Below are 17,409 nucleotides of genomic sequence, written 5' to 3'. Positions count from 1 at the left end.
AGGGTGTTTACAAAGTGCCTGGTGGTTGTAGCAGCCAATCTGTGCAGAAACTCCCACTTGTGTGTTTCGGTATTCAGATGACTGGGTGATACAACACAACAATGGCTAGCACAGAATCGTCTGGAAGTGTCTGTCCTTAACGAACAAGGTGTTCATGTCTGTGTGAAAAATTGTATCTCCAGTTCCAACAAATTCACCCCATTCTGGACTTAGTTCTCAATGCAGTAACAGGCAAAGCATACCCCAACCAAGAGAGGGTGATGGTATTCCAGCGACTACTTCTTTTTTGAGCCCACCCCGCCATGTTATGAAACAGGTGGAAATTATGGATTCCTGTACATAGATTGAAACACGTGCCAGATAAGAGTGCCTATTGCAAGAGTGCCTCTCATTGTCGTGGACACAAGTGGAAAGTCACCAGGAGGGTCTGATCTTGGTAACTACCAGGTTGGTGTTGGTGCAACAACAGCAGCCTGTTGCTTGGCAGTCCCTTTGTAGACCCCCTTCTGCAGGTGAGCATCAGTAGAGATGTGTGTCTCGTGGGAAGCTCATCTCCACCAGATAACAATTCAAGGCACTTGGACTCCAGAGCACCACAGTTGTCACTTCAGTTACCTGGAACTTTTCACCTTTTGGTTATCCCTCAGAGCCTCACTCTTGCACTTGATGGGGAAGACAGTACTCATAAAGGCAAGACATGACAACCATGATCTGCGTCCAGAAGGCGGTGGAGGGTAAACTGTTCCACCCCCCTGCTCCCTTTTGCCCCAACCTCTCATTTGTCTCAAGTGGCACAGTAAATCTGACATTGCTGACATTGGTTGGCAACTTGCCACAGAATTCTCCTGATGGCGGACCGTGTGCTAAGAGTGGGGAGTTTTTTTTTTTTTTTTTTTTCTTTTTTGTTTTTTTTTGTGGCTCTGCTCAGCACCGTGCACAAAGAGGTCCACAAGTGGAAAAACCTCCACAAGTACTTCCTAATACTAGGAGCGTAGGACAATAGACCTGTTTGCCACTCCAGAAAACACAAAATGCCAAAGCTTTGGTACCTGCACCCACAGTCCATGGGTGATGCACTATAGATGAAGTTGTCAGAGATATTTGCTTGCGCTTTACCAGTTTCCACTCCCCCGCTCATCCCATATGTGGTGAGGAAAATGATGCAAGTGTCAATGCCGCTCATCCTAGTTATGCCAACATGGGCAAGACAGCCCTGGTACGCAGTGTGCCTTGATATGTCAGTCAGTCCTCACCAGACCCGGTTTGAACATCTCATTCAGCATCACACAGACACGCAGGACCCAAACAGTTCATTTGTGCAATTTGACACCAGAATTCCTAAAGTTTGGCTACCTTAACCTCCCACAGGAATGCATTGCTATTATTCAAGAGGCCCGAAACCCACGACTTGTGCCTGTTACCCAGCGAAATGGGAAAGTCTTATGCACTACCATCATTTGCTAGCCCTGTTTCCCCCCCCCCCCCCCCCCCTCTCCCCCCAGACATACAGGAGTCAAAAGGTTAAGAACCACTGGTCTATGCGGGACATGTTTATCTACTGCCACATATACTCGGAACTGAACATATTACCCTGCAACCATTTATTTGTAGTGTGTAGTGCTGTAGATTCACACATGCCCTCTCTGGAAGCTAGCTGTGATCAGATATCTTTCCTACGTCGGCTACATTGCCTCACCCTATTATGCACTGCACACTCTGGCTTAGACGCTAGGCTTCACTCACACTAAGCTTAAAACATTCTGAGGTGGAGACTGTTAGCGGATGCATTCTGGATGAAGCATATGCAATAAGTCTCATTTACTTGAGTTGGAGCTATTGGCATTGTAAATGCATAACTGGACTTTTTTTGACACATTAATTGGTCAACCATGCTGCGTATTTTGAGCCTTTGTGCCTCATAATTCCAGTGGACTTGCATATAACTAAAGGGCTAGTAGGCCTACTGGAATATTGTTTTTTAAACCAGGCCCTTAAAACACAAACTTCTCCCAGGTGCAAAACATATTTACATGGCAGTTGGTACAGGTGACATTGCCTATAGGGCAATGAATAAATAATTGTATTCCAAGAATGCGTGCTTACTGAATCACTGTCTCTTTACTGCAGTCTGGGGAGTCGAACAAAATGCCCATGATTTTTCATACGCTTGAGGAGAGCCATCTCATGTGATATTAATGATCCTTAGTGAGTCTTGAACTGAAATATTAGTTATAAAATATTGACCATTGCAAAGCATAATCAACTGTAAGCTTTCCTCAAGGTTAGTTTTATAAATACACGCACACACACAGCTCAAGTTGTACAAACGCAAACGTGTGTAGTTAATCTAGTCAGGTTTCTGCTTTGTATTTGCAGCTTGTATCATGTTGTAAAAATACAACTACAAGTCCCAGAATGCAAAGCAGAAACAAACTAAATGAGCGTATCACACATCGAACTAGGGAGCTGGACAACACTATGAATACTACTCCAAGTGCTGGTTTCCAGCTTGTATCACATTTTAAATATCAAATTACAAGTCCCAGAATGCAAAGCAGCAACAAACTAAATAAGCTAATCATGTTTTGGGCTAGGGAGCAAGACAGCTCTACAAATACTCCTCCAAGGGCTGACTCCCAACTTTGCGATACTACAGTTGGAATGCCCTCTTGAATAGTAGTGTATCATAGTAAAAACATGGCAAAGCCAGGATTTCAGCACCTTTACCTGTTTTCATCACGGACTGCAGCTACAGCTCAAGAGATGAGATTGGCTGCCTGCACAGGGGTTGAAAGCAGCCACAGTGCACAAATTTCAAAGGTATTTATTAAGGAGTTCTGGGAAGTTGTAATATTGTGCTCTAACAAATAACTCATTATTCCTGGAGGCCCAAAAAAAATAAACATTTTCAAAGCAGAAAATAGCTTTAAAGTGCTGTGCAGTAGCACAGCTGCTGCATATAAATGTTAAAGCACTAAATACTGAGGCAACTTAATTTTAAAGATATATCAGGCCTATATATTCCATGTCCAGCCACTCCTGGCCCGTTCTGCTCACTGTTACAGCTGTTTTTCCCCCCATTTGTGACATTTTTCCGTTTAGAGTGCATCTAATGTAAAAATGTCAAAATAACTCTGCTGATTAATGTTTTTTCTGGAGAGAGAACATACTTCTGTCTAGTGAAAGCTTGGACTCCTGATCAGGTAGCGCACAGGGTTAATGTGCCTGCTGCAAAGAACGTGTACTAGGCAGATCACAAAGTGCATGTAATGTAAAAATGTCAGAATAACTCTGGCAATCAATGTTCTTTCTGGAGATAGAACATACTTTTGTCTAGTGTGAGCTTGGAGCTTTTATAAGGTAACACAGAGGGTTAATATGTCTGCTGCAAAGAACGTGTACTAAGCAAATCAGAGTGCATATAATGAAAAAATGTCAAAATTACTCTGGCTTAATGTTTTCTCTGGAGAGAGAACAGCTTTGTATTTCCACCTCCGGGTCAAATCTTGACTATGAAGTCACTTGAGGTCTCTGCTATGTGTCCTAGTGACCTTTTGTTTTATCCACAATCCCTACTCCCTGCTTCTGACTACACAGAGACCTCCTTTGCCACACTGGACACAATGACACCCGCATACAGCTTGCCCGACATGATGGGCGATGGTGCTTTCAACACACATCAGGACCTGGAAAGAACATGCTTTCCGATGTGCCTGGAAGCAATTGGTCTAATAAAAAACAAATACATAAATATTTACCATGCATTATCCGAGAAGGTAATCGGGTAACATGAATAAAAGCCAAAAGCAAAAATGAAATTACTCTTATTAGGTAACGGTGTAAACAATATGAGCAGCAATCTGATACCGCCGATCAAGTTCACGCTCTGAGTGCTGTGAGGGCCATGGCAACCACGAAGTACAAATGAAAGGCAGTAGTTCGCCCACACTGAAATATAATGGCAGTCGTGCAATAATCAGTGTACCAGGGTCAGTCTGCAAGGCGTTAACAAACCCGCCCCAAGGGGGTACAAACGTAAAGCATTTACCAATGACATGAAGTTATTTTTGAAAGGCAAGCCCACAAACTAATCAAAGGGATGGGCGTGGTTAAAGCCCACAATACTTACAACGGGTCAAAGTGCTTGCACGTTCGACCTAAAAAGAGAGGTCTCTCAGCAGGTCTTGTGACTCAAACGTCTTTGAATAAAAACAAGTTGCAAACATCTGGGCCTAACTCTAGATGTCAAGCGTATACAGAGGGTGTGGACCAATGAGCATGTGCTTTAAACAGTTCTCTAGAAGTCTCATTTAGCAAGTGATTCTTACCTCCTTTAAGTGCATATGGGTGTTTTATAAGCAGTGTCCCTTACAGTCATGTGACCTATCAAGAGCTCGACTCGGCTACATGGTGAAAGGATGCATGTGCATCACTTGGCACACAGAGCCCAAGCAAGATGATCCTCCAGATGAAACCTGATCTGCAGTTTAGGAGTCATGCTAATAATCACTTGTCTGGCAAAATTGCTACAGGTCTATGGTTGAATTACATTTATTATTTACATACAGATGGTTACAGGGTAAGTTAGCACTTTCCATTAGTAGCATTTTCTAAACTCCACAAATAGCTGTTTTAAATGCCGGGGAGAAAGTTATTCTCAAGCAGTAAAATGGAGTGTGCCTCAATAATGTGCATTTGGATTCAGATTATGGAAACCTCAATGTGGACAGCTCTGAAAAAGGAACCTTAAAGAAACCTCTCACTTGCCTAACATGCAGCAAGGTAGACGTGTCTTAATGTTAGGATACATTAGCACTTGGAGAGTTTAAACATACCCTCCCATGGTTCTACAATGGTTACCATGCCACTTGACATAAAATCTTTGTCAAATGCAAGTTTCCTGGTAAAGATAATGAGATATCCGCTTTTTATTGATTGGAGTGTGTGCAGTCTTTTCACGGGTAGGAGGTAGTTTATGGCAACCTTGTAATGTCAAAGCAGCCAAAACCATTCAGGAAAATGGATCCAGAAAATCACAGATGTGACTACTATTTTGTTTCAGGCAAAAGTAGAGGCAGACATAGTTTTTGGAATAAACATTGAATTCAATAGTACTCTGTTGAATTTGCTTCCAAAAGACCCACCTTTCTGTTTTCAAGTTTCCACCTGGGCCCCCCTGTCCTTTCAGAGTCAACTTCTATTATTTTACTGCTGCGTGCCAGCCTATGGAACCTGGTGGTATCTGATATAAAGTGCCCCTAAAATAGAAGGACATTCAGAGCAGGCACAATAGGTATTGAGCCAGAGCCTGTGTCACATACTTCAAGGAGTCGAGTCAATTGGAGTACTGATAGCACTCAAGACATCTTCCCTTTTGAGCCTGGAAACATATTGGGGTCAATTATGACTTCGGCGGATCGAAAAGCCCGTCCGCCGAAGTCCCGACGGGCAGGTTGCCGCCAGTGCACCTGCCTCCCTGTGGGCCCCATTACGAGGTTCCCGCTGGGTCAGTGGGCAGAAACAGTTTCTGCCCATTGGCCCAGCAGGAAATGGCCTACAGCATTGTCTCCGCCTCGTAATAGAGTTGGCGGCAATGCTGTATTTTGTAGAGTGCACCACCAGCCGTTGCATCACGATACGGCTGGCCAGGGGGGCACCTGCACTGCCCATGCCAAGTGCACCCCCTCTCCGCCAGCCGTTTCATGGCAGTGATACCACAATGAAACCGCTGGCAGAGAGTCGTAATGCTGCCCTGGCGGATTAGGACCGCCAGTCTGTCCTGTGTGTCAGTAAAGTGGCGGTGCTGATGGTCTGACCGCAGCGCTAACGCTGCGGTCGTAATGTGGCGGTCCAACCGCCTCTGTGACCATGGTGGTCTTAAGACCACTAGGATCGTAATGAGGGCCATTGTCTTTTCAACATATATTTGCCATACCCATGCTTTTTGTTGACACCACTCATGATCGAATTAATATGAGGAGATGTGGCTAGTCATACAGTTTCCAGAGCTGATGTAGAGTTTCCTTTCCTGTTTTAGTGAAATTGGTAGGCTTGATCTTATTTTTTTTTGCCGCACTCGTTTTAATAAGGTAAATATATTATTTCTTAGGCCTGTACCAATAGCTGCATAATTCTCAGCCAGTAGGAATATCTTATGGTAAGACTAAATTGCTATGCAGCCCTCACATGGGTACTTTCAATTGAGGTTTCATCTTTCTCTCTCCTGAATTTGGCACACGGGATTTCATTTAGCTGTCCTTTAAAAATGAAGGATGAATGAAATGAGATTTCCTTACTATTTTTTTCAAATAGCCAGCGTAAAGGGTTATGTAATTTTGTCCTTATTTCCAGTTAGATTCATAGCTGGCCTATTCATCGAGAAGTGATTTTCACCTGATGGTGACCAGAAAACAGGAGACCAGACATACCCTCAATCAGGGTATCATTACACAAAAGTTTAATTTCTAGTAATTGGAAAGCTATTGCAATCTATGCCAGTATGTGGTGGCATAATGCACAGGGTGTGAATCTAGAAAACAGTTCAACATTGTAACACGTAAGTATATTAAAAAAAAAAAATCACATCCTTAAACACTGTGGTTCTCGGATACATAACCCATTTTTGTTCTGATACATGTCTTGCCATTTAATGTTTTTTATCATGGCAAGACAGTATGAGGCAACACAGTTCTTTGCTCTAATTATTTCATCTCATTGAGACTTGTATTTTTTTGCAGGTGTGTGTGGAAGGCCGTCTTTACCTGGAGTTTATGTTTGATGACATGATGAGGATAAAAACGTGGCACTTCAGTATCCGGCAGCATCGAGAGCTCATCCCACGTAGCATCCTTGCTATGCATGTGAGTGTTCTGGAGGTAGCCTATCTTCTTCTTCTTTTTATTGAGAGGGTGATTCTTTGTGGCTGGACTATGAGCACAGAGGATGTTGTTTTCTGTCAGTGGTGCTAATTTTCCCTCTTTAGTGAGCCTCCTCACCACCTCTACGGAAGGTTAAATCAGTGGAGGATTGTTAGAAAAGATGAGGCTTTATGAAAGAAACGTATGTGTGTAATTGGACTATTGTTACAGGGTAGTTGATCTGTCTTTACTGCACCTTCATTAACATAAATGTATGTACTATGTATAGATGTGGTTGTACAGATAGGATTTGTGAAGACATTCTAGCTTACTTATGAAATAACTTTAATGAATTTGTAAGCCTTGCCTTTTACATTTGTGAAATTGAAGTTTTGATGGCACTTATCTAATGTGTAATACTGCTTAAATATAATACACAATATTTAAATAAAATAAAATAACTGGTAATGAGACTAAGCTGAATTAATATGCGTGTAATCTATCATGTTATAAATTTATGAACACAAGATATATATGTTCAGTGACATATATGGCTGTACACACACATTTCTGCGTACTCTTGCCATGTGGTGTTGGGTCTGTATGTGTGCAGCTTGTTTTCCTTCAAAGAAATCTCTTGAGTCACGAAGCACAGTGACTCCTCCTCTCAGTGATATTGTGCATGGGAACCGACTCGATTGTTGGATTGTTTTCTTTCTGCTATCGGGTTCAGACTTGCTCTTTGGCGCTCTGGTTTGGAGACCATTTTTGGGCTTCCTTTGCTCTTTTGTTAAACTCTATACCTCTCAGTTTTGTTTTTATCTGTGTTCCACTGTCGTTCTTTAAAAACAGAAGAAAATCATCAGCCTTCGATCTGACGTTCTTCAGTTGTGTCCTTCGGGCCTCACCCATTCGGGCCTGGTTTTCTCATCTCATCGGTTTTGACCTATAATCCGCTGCTAATGGACTAAACTCCATTTTGATTCTGTCCCACCGAACTGCCATGCGAAATACTCGCATACTGTCCTCCATCAGATTTGCAACCTGTGCCTGTCTCCCGACCACAACAAAAAAAAAACTGTAAGACCTGGTGGTCTTTTGGGTCGAAGAAAACATTGAGGGATCGTCGGGTGCTTTTAAAAGAAATGCAGTGCAAAGAGACCTGGAAGAGACACTGACATCTTTTGTCAACACAATGTCAAACAGGAGGAAGAACAACACTAGGCCTTAGCACCAGAGGAAGAGGCCCTTTTCATTATGGACTCCGAATCATACTCCTAAATAGAGTTTAGCCTACAGATGCAGGGCCTTCCTTCAGGACAATTCCCTGTGAGAACACATGCCCTGTCCAGCCCACTGTTTCTGCTCTGATCACCTCGGTGCTGAAACAAAGACCAAATTTGACACCAAATCCTTCCATTTCGGCACCAGAACCAATCTTAGAGACTATGATGGAGAGGCTCAATCCAAAGCAGAAAAAGATGCACATTCAGCCTTCTACTGGTCAGATTTTGGTAAAGGCAGTGCAGGCAGCACCTACTCCATTGAAGCGCCAGCTTTCTTTTGGAGAGGCCATCGATCTACCTATACCTCCTAAAAAGATGAAGAGGGACATGGCAACCAGTCCTCTACAGTCACCTTTGCTTGCTTCTCCTCCACCTCCACCTTCTCTACCTGCCTCACCACCAGCACCTCCTTCACTGCATCACTCACTTAGTGATATAGGTGACGTTACTCCACAGGGCTCCCCACAGTGTTACACCAGGGATCAGGGAAGAGGAAATGAGCCAGATCAGCAGCCCACATATCCATTGACCCTCCTATGGGTACCGACCCAGCCCTCTACCCAGCGAAGCCATCACCCCCGGATGATGCAACATCATTCCAAGAACTCCTGGCAAAGGCAGCTGCAAATCACCAGGTCCCTTTTTTCACAAAGATCCCATTGAAGATGATTTTCTCTAGGAGACACTCCTCTACCACTAGGACTTGTTAATATCTACCCATGTTGATGGGGATGCTCAGACACTCAGATGAGATTTTTAAAGATCCGATGTAGGCACACACTATTACACAGAGTGGTGAAAGAGTATGAAGCTGCACCCTCAGAGCCACCTTAGGTCAAGGGTGAACCCCCCCCCCCCACCAGGCTCAATGGTGGTATCTAATGCTCGAAAGAGAGCTAATTCGTAGAGTCCCCATGCACCAGACAGTCAAAACTCACTGATGACCAGAAGCAACCAACTAATGGCGAATTGCCAACACCCAAGGATTGTTGGTAAGGTATGACAGGGCCCATTGGGATGAGATGGAGGAGCTCCTCCAATATCTTCCTGAGGAGTACAAGAAAATTGGTCACTAAATTGTTCAGGGGGGGCAAAGAAATTTCAAATAATTCAGTCGGGTATGCCCTTGACTCTGCAGACACAGCTGCCAGGGGCATTAATACCAGCATGCTGCTGCATTGACCTGCTTGGCTACGAATATCGGGCTCTAAGTCAGAGGTACAACAGATGGTCCTGGATGTCCCTGTTGACCAGCAACACTTGTTTGTTCCCCAGGTGGACCAAACATTAAAAAAATGTGAAAAAGGACACAGAGGTTGCTAAATTGATGGGGGCTGCTACATGCCCCCACTCCCTGTTGTTCCTTTCGGTGTCCCACATACAAACAGGGCACTAAAATCTCACCATCAGATGCCTCTACCTCTTCCTACAGGCAACAGCATCAGACCTCCTCCTTAACCCCTAGGGTTCCTTGGACGAGGTTGTTATTAGGCCGATCTGCCCCCGGGGGGGCGGGCAGTACTCTAGGCACCAGAGCAATTTTTTTTTTTGTGTTTTATTTTTTTGTTTGTTCGTTTTTTTAGAGATGGGGAGCGACCCATTAGGCAAGTGTCGCTCCCCTGAGGGGCAAATTGTATTTAGACCATTCCTGCCCCCCTTGGGGGCAGATCGGCTGATCTTAGGTCAATCTGCCCCCAAGGGGGCAGAAACCACTTGGAATTCGGGGATTTTATTTTTTAGCGCCAATGTCACACAAGGGTAGCAACCCCGTAGGCAAGGGTCGCTTCTGGCGAGGGGTTGGGTGGGCAAATTTATTTTATGCCATTTCTGCCCCCCCCCCCCCCCCCCCCCCCCCCCCCCCGGGCCGGCTGAGCTAGAGGCCAAAATCCACAGGTAGGCACTTCGCAACAAACACCTCTGTTTTCTGTGAAAAAATGTGATGTGTCCACGTTGTGTTTTGGGCCATTTCCTTTCGTGGGCACTAGGCCTACCCACACAAGTGAGCTACCATTTTTATCAGGAGACTTGGGGGAACGCTGGGTGGAAGGACATTTGTGGCTCCTCTCAGATTCCAGAACTTTCTGTCACCGAAATGAGAGGAAAAAGTGTTTTTTTTTCCCCAAAATTTTGAGGTTTGCAAAAGATTCTGGGTAACAGAACCTGGTCAGAGCCAACAAGTCACCCCATCTTGGATTCCCCTAGGTTTCTAGTTTTCAAAAATGCGCTGGTTTGCTAGGTTTCCCCAGGTGCCGGCTGAGCTGGAGGCCAAAATTCAGAGGTAGGCACTGTTTTCTGTGAAAAAATGTGATGTGTCCACGTTGTGCTTTGGGCCATTTCCTTTCCTGGGCGCTAGGCCTACCCACAGAAGTGAGGTATCATTTTTATCGGGAGACTTGGGGGAACGCTGGGTGGAAGTAAATTTGTGGCTCCTCTCAGATTCCAGAACTTTCTGTCACCGAAATTTGAGGAAAATGTGTTTTTGTTCAGCCAAATTTTGAGGTTTGCAAAGGGTTCCGGGTAACAGAACAGAACCTGGTCAGAGCCCCACAAGTCACCCCATCTTGGATTCCCCTAGGTCTCTAGTTTAAAAAAATGCACAGGTTTGGTAGGTTTCCCTAGGTGCCGCTGAGTTAGAAGCCAAAATCTACAGGTAGGCACTTTGCAAAAAACACCTTTGTTTTCTGTCAAAAAATGTGATGTGTCCACGCTGTGTTTTGGGGCATTTCCTGTCGCGGGCGCTAGGCCTACCCACACAAGTGAGGTATCCTTTTTATCTGGAGACTTCGGGAACATAGAATAGCAAAACAAGTGGTATTGCCCCTTGTCTTTCTCTACATTTTTTCCTTCCAAATATAAGAGAGTGTGTAAAAAAGACGTCTATTTGAGAAATGCCCTGTAATTCACATAATTCACCCCGGAATTCAGAGATGTGCAAATAACCACTGCTCCTCAACACCTTATCTTGTGCCCATTTTGGAAATACAAAGGTTTTCTTGATAGCTATTTTTCACTCTTTATATTTCAGCAAATGAATTGCTGTATACCCGGTACAGAATGAAAATGCACTGCAGGGTGCAGCTCATTTATTGGCTCTGGGTACCTAGGGTTCTTGATGAACCTACAAGCCCTATATATCCCCGCAACCGGAAGAGTCCAGCAGACGTAACGGTATATTGCTTTCAAAAATCTGACATTGCAGGAAAAAGTTACAGAGTAAAATGTAGAGAACAATCGCAGTTTTTTTACCTCAATTTCAATATTTTTCTTTTTCAGTTGTTATTTTCTGTAGGAAACCCTTGTAGGATCTACACAAATTACCCCTTGCTGAATTCAGACTTTTGTCTACATTTCAGAAATGTTTAGGTTTCTGGGATCCAGCATTGGTTTCACTCCCATTTCTGTCACTGACTGGAAGGAGGCTGAAAGCACAAAAAATCGTAAAAATGGGGTATGTGCCAGCAAAATGCCAATTTTGTGTTTGTAGGAAGTTGGCTCTGTATGTGCTATTTCAAAGTAAGGAATAGTATGCACAGAGTCCAAGGGTTCCCCTTAGAGGTAAGATAGTGGCAAAAAGAGATAATACTAATTCTCTATTTTGTGGTAGTGTGGTCGAGCAGTAGGCTTATCAAAGGAGTAGTGTTAAGCATTTGTTGTACACACACAGGCAATAAATGAGGAACACACACTCAGAGACAAATCCAGCCAATAGGTTTTGTTATAGAAAAAAATATTTTCTTAGTTTACTTTAAGAACCACAGGTTCAAATTCTACTTGTAATATCTCATTTGAAAGGTATTGCAGGTAAGTACTTTAGGAACTTTGAATCATTACATTAGCATGTATACTTTTTACATAAAACACAATAAGCTGTTTTAAAAGTGGACAATTAGTGCAATTTTCACAGTTCCTGGGGGAGGTAAAGTAATGTTAGTTTTAACAGGTAAGTAAGTCACTTACAGGTTTCAGTTTTGGGTTCAGGGTAACCCCAAAGTTATCACACCAGCAGCTCAGGGCCGGTCAGGTGCAAAGGTCAAAGAGGTGCCCAAAACACATAGGCTTCAATGGAGAGAAGGGGGTGCCCCGATTCCAGTCTGCCAGCAGGTAAGATCCCTCGTCTTCGGAGGGCAGACCAGGGGGGTTTTGTAGGGCACCGGGGGGGACAAAAGTTCACACAAAAAGTACACCCTCAGCGGCACTGGGGCGGCCGGGTGCAGTGTAGAAACCAGCATCGGGTTTTCAATGTAAATCAATGAGAGACCAAGGGATCTCTTCAGCGTTGCAGGCAGGCAAGGGGGGGGCTCCTCGGGGTAGCCACCACCTGGGCAAGGGAGAGGGCCTCCTGGGGGTCACTCCTTTAGGTGCTGGGGGCTGCGGGTGCAGGGTCTTTTCCAGCCGTCGGGAAATGAAGTTCAGGCAGTCGCGGTCAGGGGGAGCCTCGGGATTCCCTCTGCAGGCGTCGCTGTGGGGGCTCAGGGGGGACAACTTTGGTTACTTACGGACTCGGAGTCGCCGGAGGGTCCTCCCTGAGGTGTTGGTTCTCCACCAGTCGAGTCGGGGTCGCCGGGTGCAGTGTTGCAAGTCTCACGCTTCTTGCGGGGAGTTGCAGGGGTCTTTAAAATCTGCTCCTTGAAACAAAGTTGCAGTTCTTTTGGAGCAGTGCCGCTGTCCTCAGGAGTTTCTTGTCTTTCTTGAAGCAGGGCAGTTCTTTAGAGGATTCAGAGGTTGCTGGTCCCTTGGAAAGCGTCGCTGGAGCAGGTTTCTTTGGAAGGCAGGAGACAAGCCGGTAAGTCTGGGGCCAAGGCAGTTGGTGTCTTCTGTTCTTCCTCTGCAGGGGTTCTTCAGCTCAGCAGTCCTCTTCTTCTTGTAGTTTCAGGAATCTAAATTCTTAGGTTCAGGGAAGCCCTTAAATACTAAATTTAAGGGCGTGTTTAGGTCTGGGGGGTTAGTAGCCAATGGCTACTAGCCCTGAGGGTGGGTACACCCTCTTTGTGCCTCCTCCCAAGGTGAGGGGGTCACCTCCCTAATCCTATTGGGGAATCCTCCATCTTCAAGATGGAGTATTTCTAAAAGTTAGAGTCACTTCAGCTCAGGACACCTTAGGGGCTGTCCTGACTGGCCAGTGACTCCTCCTTGTTATTCTCATTATTTTCTCAGGCCTTGCCGCCAAAAGTGGTGGCCGTGGCCGGAGGGGGCGGGCAACTCCACTAGCTGGAGTGTCCTGCGGTGCTGGCACAAAGGGGTGAGCCTTTGAGGCTCACCGCCAGGTGTGACAGCTCCTGCCTGGGGGAGGTGTTAGCATCTCCACCCAGTGCAGGCTTTGTTACTGGCCTATGAGTGACAAAGGCACTCTCCCCATGGGGCCAGCAACATGTCTCGGTTGTGGCAGGCTGCTGGAACCAGTCAGCCTACACAGATAGTCGGTTAAGGTTTCAGGGGGCACCTCTAAGGTGCCCTCTGGGGTGTATTTCACAATAAAATGTACACTGGCATCAGTGTGCATTTATTGTGCTGAGAAGTTTGATACCAAACTTCCCAGTTTTCAGTGTAGCCATTATGGTGCTGTGGAGTTCGTGTAAAACAGACTCCCAGACCATATACTCTTATGGCTACCCTGCACTTACAATGTCTAAGGTATTGCTTAGACACTGTAGGGGCACAGTGCTCATGCACTGGTGCCCTCACCTATGGTATAGTGCACCCTGCCTTAGGGCTGTAAGGCCTACTAGAGGGGTGACTTATCTACACCTGCATAGGCAGTGAGAGGCTGGCATGGCACCCTGAGGGGAGTGCCATGTCGACTTACTCGTTTTGTTCTCACCAGCACACACAAGCTGGCAAGCAGTGTGTCTGGGCTGAGTGAGGGGTCTCCAGGGTGGCATAAGACATGCTGCAGCCCTTAGAGACCTCCCTTGGCATCAGGGCCCTTGGTTCCAGGGGTACCATTTACAAGGGACTTATCTGGATGCCAGGGTGTGCCAATTGTGGATACAAAAGTACAGGTTTAGGGAAAGAACACTGGTGCTGGGGCCTGGTTAGCAGGCCTCAGCACACTTTCAATTCAAAACATAGCATCAGCAAAGGCAAAAAGTCAGGGGGTAACCATGCCAAGGAGGCATTTCCTTACAGTGTTGAAAAGTTGGGTTTTCTGATTCAAGTCTGCCTGTTCCTGAAAGCTGGGAAGCTGGTGATTTTAGCACCGCAAACCCTTTGTTGATGCCATTTTCAGGGAAAAAAACACAAGCCTTCTTCTGCAGCCACTTTTTCCCTTTTTTTTAAAAAAAAAAGAAGACATTTTCACTGTATTTTGGCTAATTTATTGGCCTCCTTCCGGGGAACCCACAAAGTCTGGGTACCTCTAGAATCCCTAGGATGTTGGAAAAAAAAGGACGCAAATTTGGCTTGGCTAGCTTATGTGGACAAAAAGATATGAGGGCCTAAGCGCGAACTGCCCCAAATAGCCAAAAAAAGGCCTGGCACAGGAGGGGGAAAAGGCCTGGCAGCGAAGGGGTTAAAGGAATATAACAGAGGCACATATAGATTAAATAGTTCCAAGGGTAGTGGAAAGGGAGCCTCCCCTCCCCTCGCACCCTTCACCTCTAAACAGTGACTCTTTCCTCATTCCTTCCCAATCATTTAACACCTGTCGGGAGAAGACTACAACATTTCTTCCACACCTGGGAAACCTTAACAATAGACCAGTGGGTGTTGGATATTATCCAAAATGGTTATGTCTAGAGTACATCAAAACACCTCCAAGCATCCTACCACATGCAAACAAACTCCCCATAGAGCATATACCTTGCTGAAACAGGGTGACTTTGTCTGCACTAGCCTTAAAGGATGCTTATCTTCACAACCAAATACATCCAGCTCACTGCAAATACCTCAGGTTTGTGATAGCGGGAACACATTACCATTCCAAAGTGCTCCCATTTGGCGTCACTACTGCATTCAGTGTATTCACCCAATGCCTAGCGGTAGTCGCAGCACATCTACACAGGCAGAGTATTCATGCATTCCCATGTTTGGACGACCCGCTCATCAAATCCAGTATGCTTCAATTGTGTCTGCAACATACTCAGACCACTCTACAACGTCTTAATTGACTGGGATTTACAACACACAAAACTCACACTTTCAACCTTCGCAGATTCATCCTTATCTAGGAGTTATTCTCAATACACAGCTGGAATTAGCCTACCTGAATGCAGCCGTGATGCAAAACATCACAGTGCTGCTACACCAATTTCATTCCAATCAAGACATAAGTCAGAGCAGTTCAGAGACTATTAGGCATGATGACATGTTGCATTGCAATAGTGCCACAATCAAGACTATGAACGCGACTGCTGCAGGAATGTCTGGTGAGTCAATGGTCATAGTTACAAGGTCAGTTACGAGATCTAGTGTTGGTAGGAAGCCACATGCATTACTCTCTGCAGTGGTGGAACACACAAAACCTATCAAAAGGGCTGCCGTTACTCGACCCTGTTCCCCAGGTCATTCTCACAATAGGCGCATCCCTCACAGGTTGGTGAGCACACCTACAGGATTTCACAGTTCAGGGTCTATGGCACACCAAATATCAATGTCTACACATCAACTAGGTAGAGCTCCAGGCAGCTCACCAAGCATCAAAAGCATTTTAGTCCACCTGAAAGGCAAGGTTGTCTTGGTCTGAATGGACAACACGAAAGCCATGTTTTATTTACAAAAATGGGTGGGGTGGTAGGACAGTCTCTACAGTTACCACACCTACCTCCGAGCATTTGTCGTTGTGCAATACGTCACAACATTCATCTGCCAGCAGAACACCGACCAGGGATGGACAATGACTTCTCAGCAGGATGCAGCAATGGCAACAAGTCCACGAGTGGGAAATCCACTCCTGAGCCCTCCTCACATACTTTCACAGTTGGGAGTTTACACAGATAGACCTGTTTGCAACTGCAGACAATGCAAAATGACCAGACTTTGCTTTCAGGATCCCACACCCACTACCCAAGGGCAATTCTATATGGATGAACTGATCAGGGATATTTTCCTACACTTTTCCACCTACCCCTCTTCCATTTGTGTTTCGGAAGCTGAGGCAAACGTTTCTTACCCTCATTCTGATAGCTCCCCTTGGGCAAGTCAGGAACCCAAATCCAAAGGAACTCAACCTTGCAATTTGGCTCCTGAGGTCCTAGCTTCGTTACCTTATTCTTACATCAGAATATATGACCATTATCAAAGAAGCCTGTAAATCCACAACCAGAGCGTGTTATGCTGCTAAGTGGATAATATTTGTTTTTTACTGCCACAGTAAACACATTGACCCGTTTGGTGCAAATGTTCTTTGTCTCCTATCTACTTCATTTACAGTCCTATGGCCTAGCATACACTTCAATATGCCTGAATTTGGCTGCAGTTGCTGCCTACTTGCAAAACAGACAGCATTTATCATTGTTCAAGATACCAGTTAAGGGATTCATGGAAGGCCTCAAAGTAATTCCACCTAGGTTTCCCCCTACACCTGCATGGAATCTCAGCATTGTGCTCACCAGACTTATGGGTCCACCTTTCGAAACGTTGCATAACTGCCCTCTCTCCAATTCCTGTCTTGGAAGGTTGTTTTTTTAGTAGCCATCACCTCACTTACGCGTGTCAGTGAGCTCTAGGCATTAACCTTGGAAGAACCTTTCTTAAACAACACAGAGACAGGTTAGCCCTTCAAAATATCCTAACATGCCTTCCAAAGGTAGTTTCTGCTTCCTACCTAAACCAGTCAGTTTAATAACTGGTTTTCTTTCTGCAACCTGATTCAGTTGCAGAAATGGCCCTTCATACACTAGATGTAAAAAGAGCTTTAATGTACTATATTGACAGAACTTGGTAAAAAACAAGCAACTCTTTGTGGCCTTTTCACCCCCTCACACAGGGATGCCTATATCTAAATCAGGCATTTCTAGATGGATAATTAATGCATTCAGACATGTTTGGCCAAAGCTAAAAGAACTTTGGCCAGCAACATGGTCAACTCCACACAATTTCACCAAACATTACTGTGTGGATGTATTAGCATACCAACAAGAAAATGTTGGCCAGGCAGTGCTTCGTACCCTTTTTCAAATAACTGCAATACCCACAGGTTAGCCACTGCTTTCTGGAGGGCATTGCTTTATAGTCTAAGCAGAGCATGTGCATCTACAGCCACACAATATTGAATGAATTATGTAACTTACCCTGTAAGCATATGTTTGTGGCATGTAGTGCCGTAAATT

The 17,409-nt window shown here is 45.0% G+C and overlaps 1 protein-coding gene across 9 annotated transcripts in view; it reads left to right on the top strand.

The window, feature by feature from the left end:
• LDB1 (LIM domain binding 1) overlaps window positions 1–17,409 on the top strand; it is a 363,831-nt gene that overhangs the window by 308,188 nt on the left and 38,234 nt on the right. For 5 of the 9 annotated variants that reach the window (XM_069239587.1, XM_069239588.1, XM_069239592.1 and 2 more), the window contains one exon: window positions 6,738–6,875. In XM_069239587.1, the coding sequence (XP_069095688.1) occupies window positions 6,738–6,875 (138 nt within the window). The remainder of the gene's footprint in view (window positions 1–6,737; window positions 6,876–17,409) is intronic. The other 4 variants (XM_069239589.1, XM_069239591.1, XM_069239590.1 and 1 more) reach the window with 1 other exon arrangement.

Source organism: Pleurodeles waltl, chromosome 6, assembly GCF_031143425.1.
Source record: "Pleurodeles waltl isolate 20211129_DDA chromosome 6, aPleWal1.hap1.20221129, whole genome shotgun sequence".
NCBI lineage: Eukaryota > Metazoa > Chordata > Amphibia > Caudata > Salamandridae > Pleurodeles > Pleurodeles waltl.
Note: the sequence above shows the minus strand (reverse complement) of the source record. Positions and strands in the feature narration are given on the sequence as shown.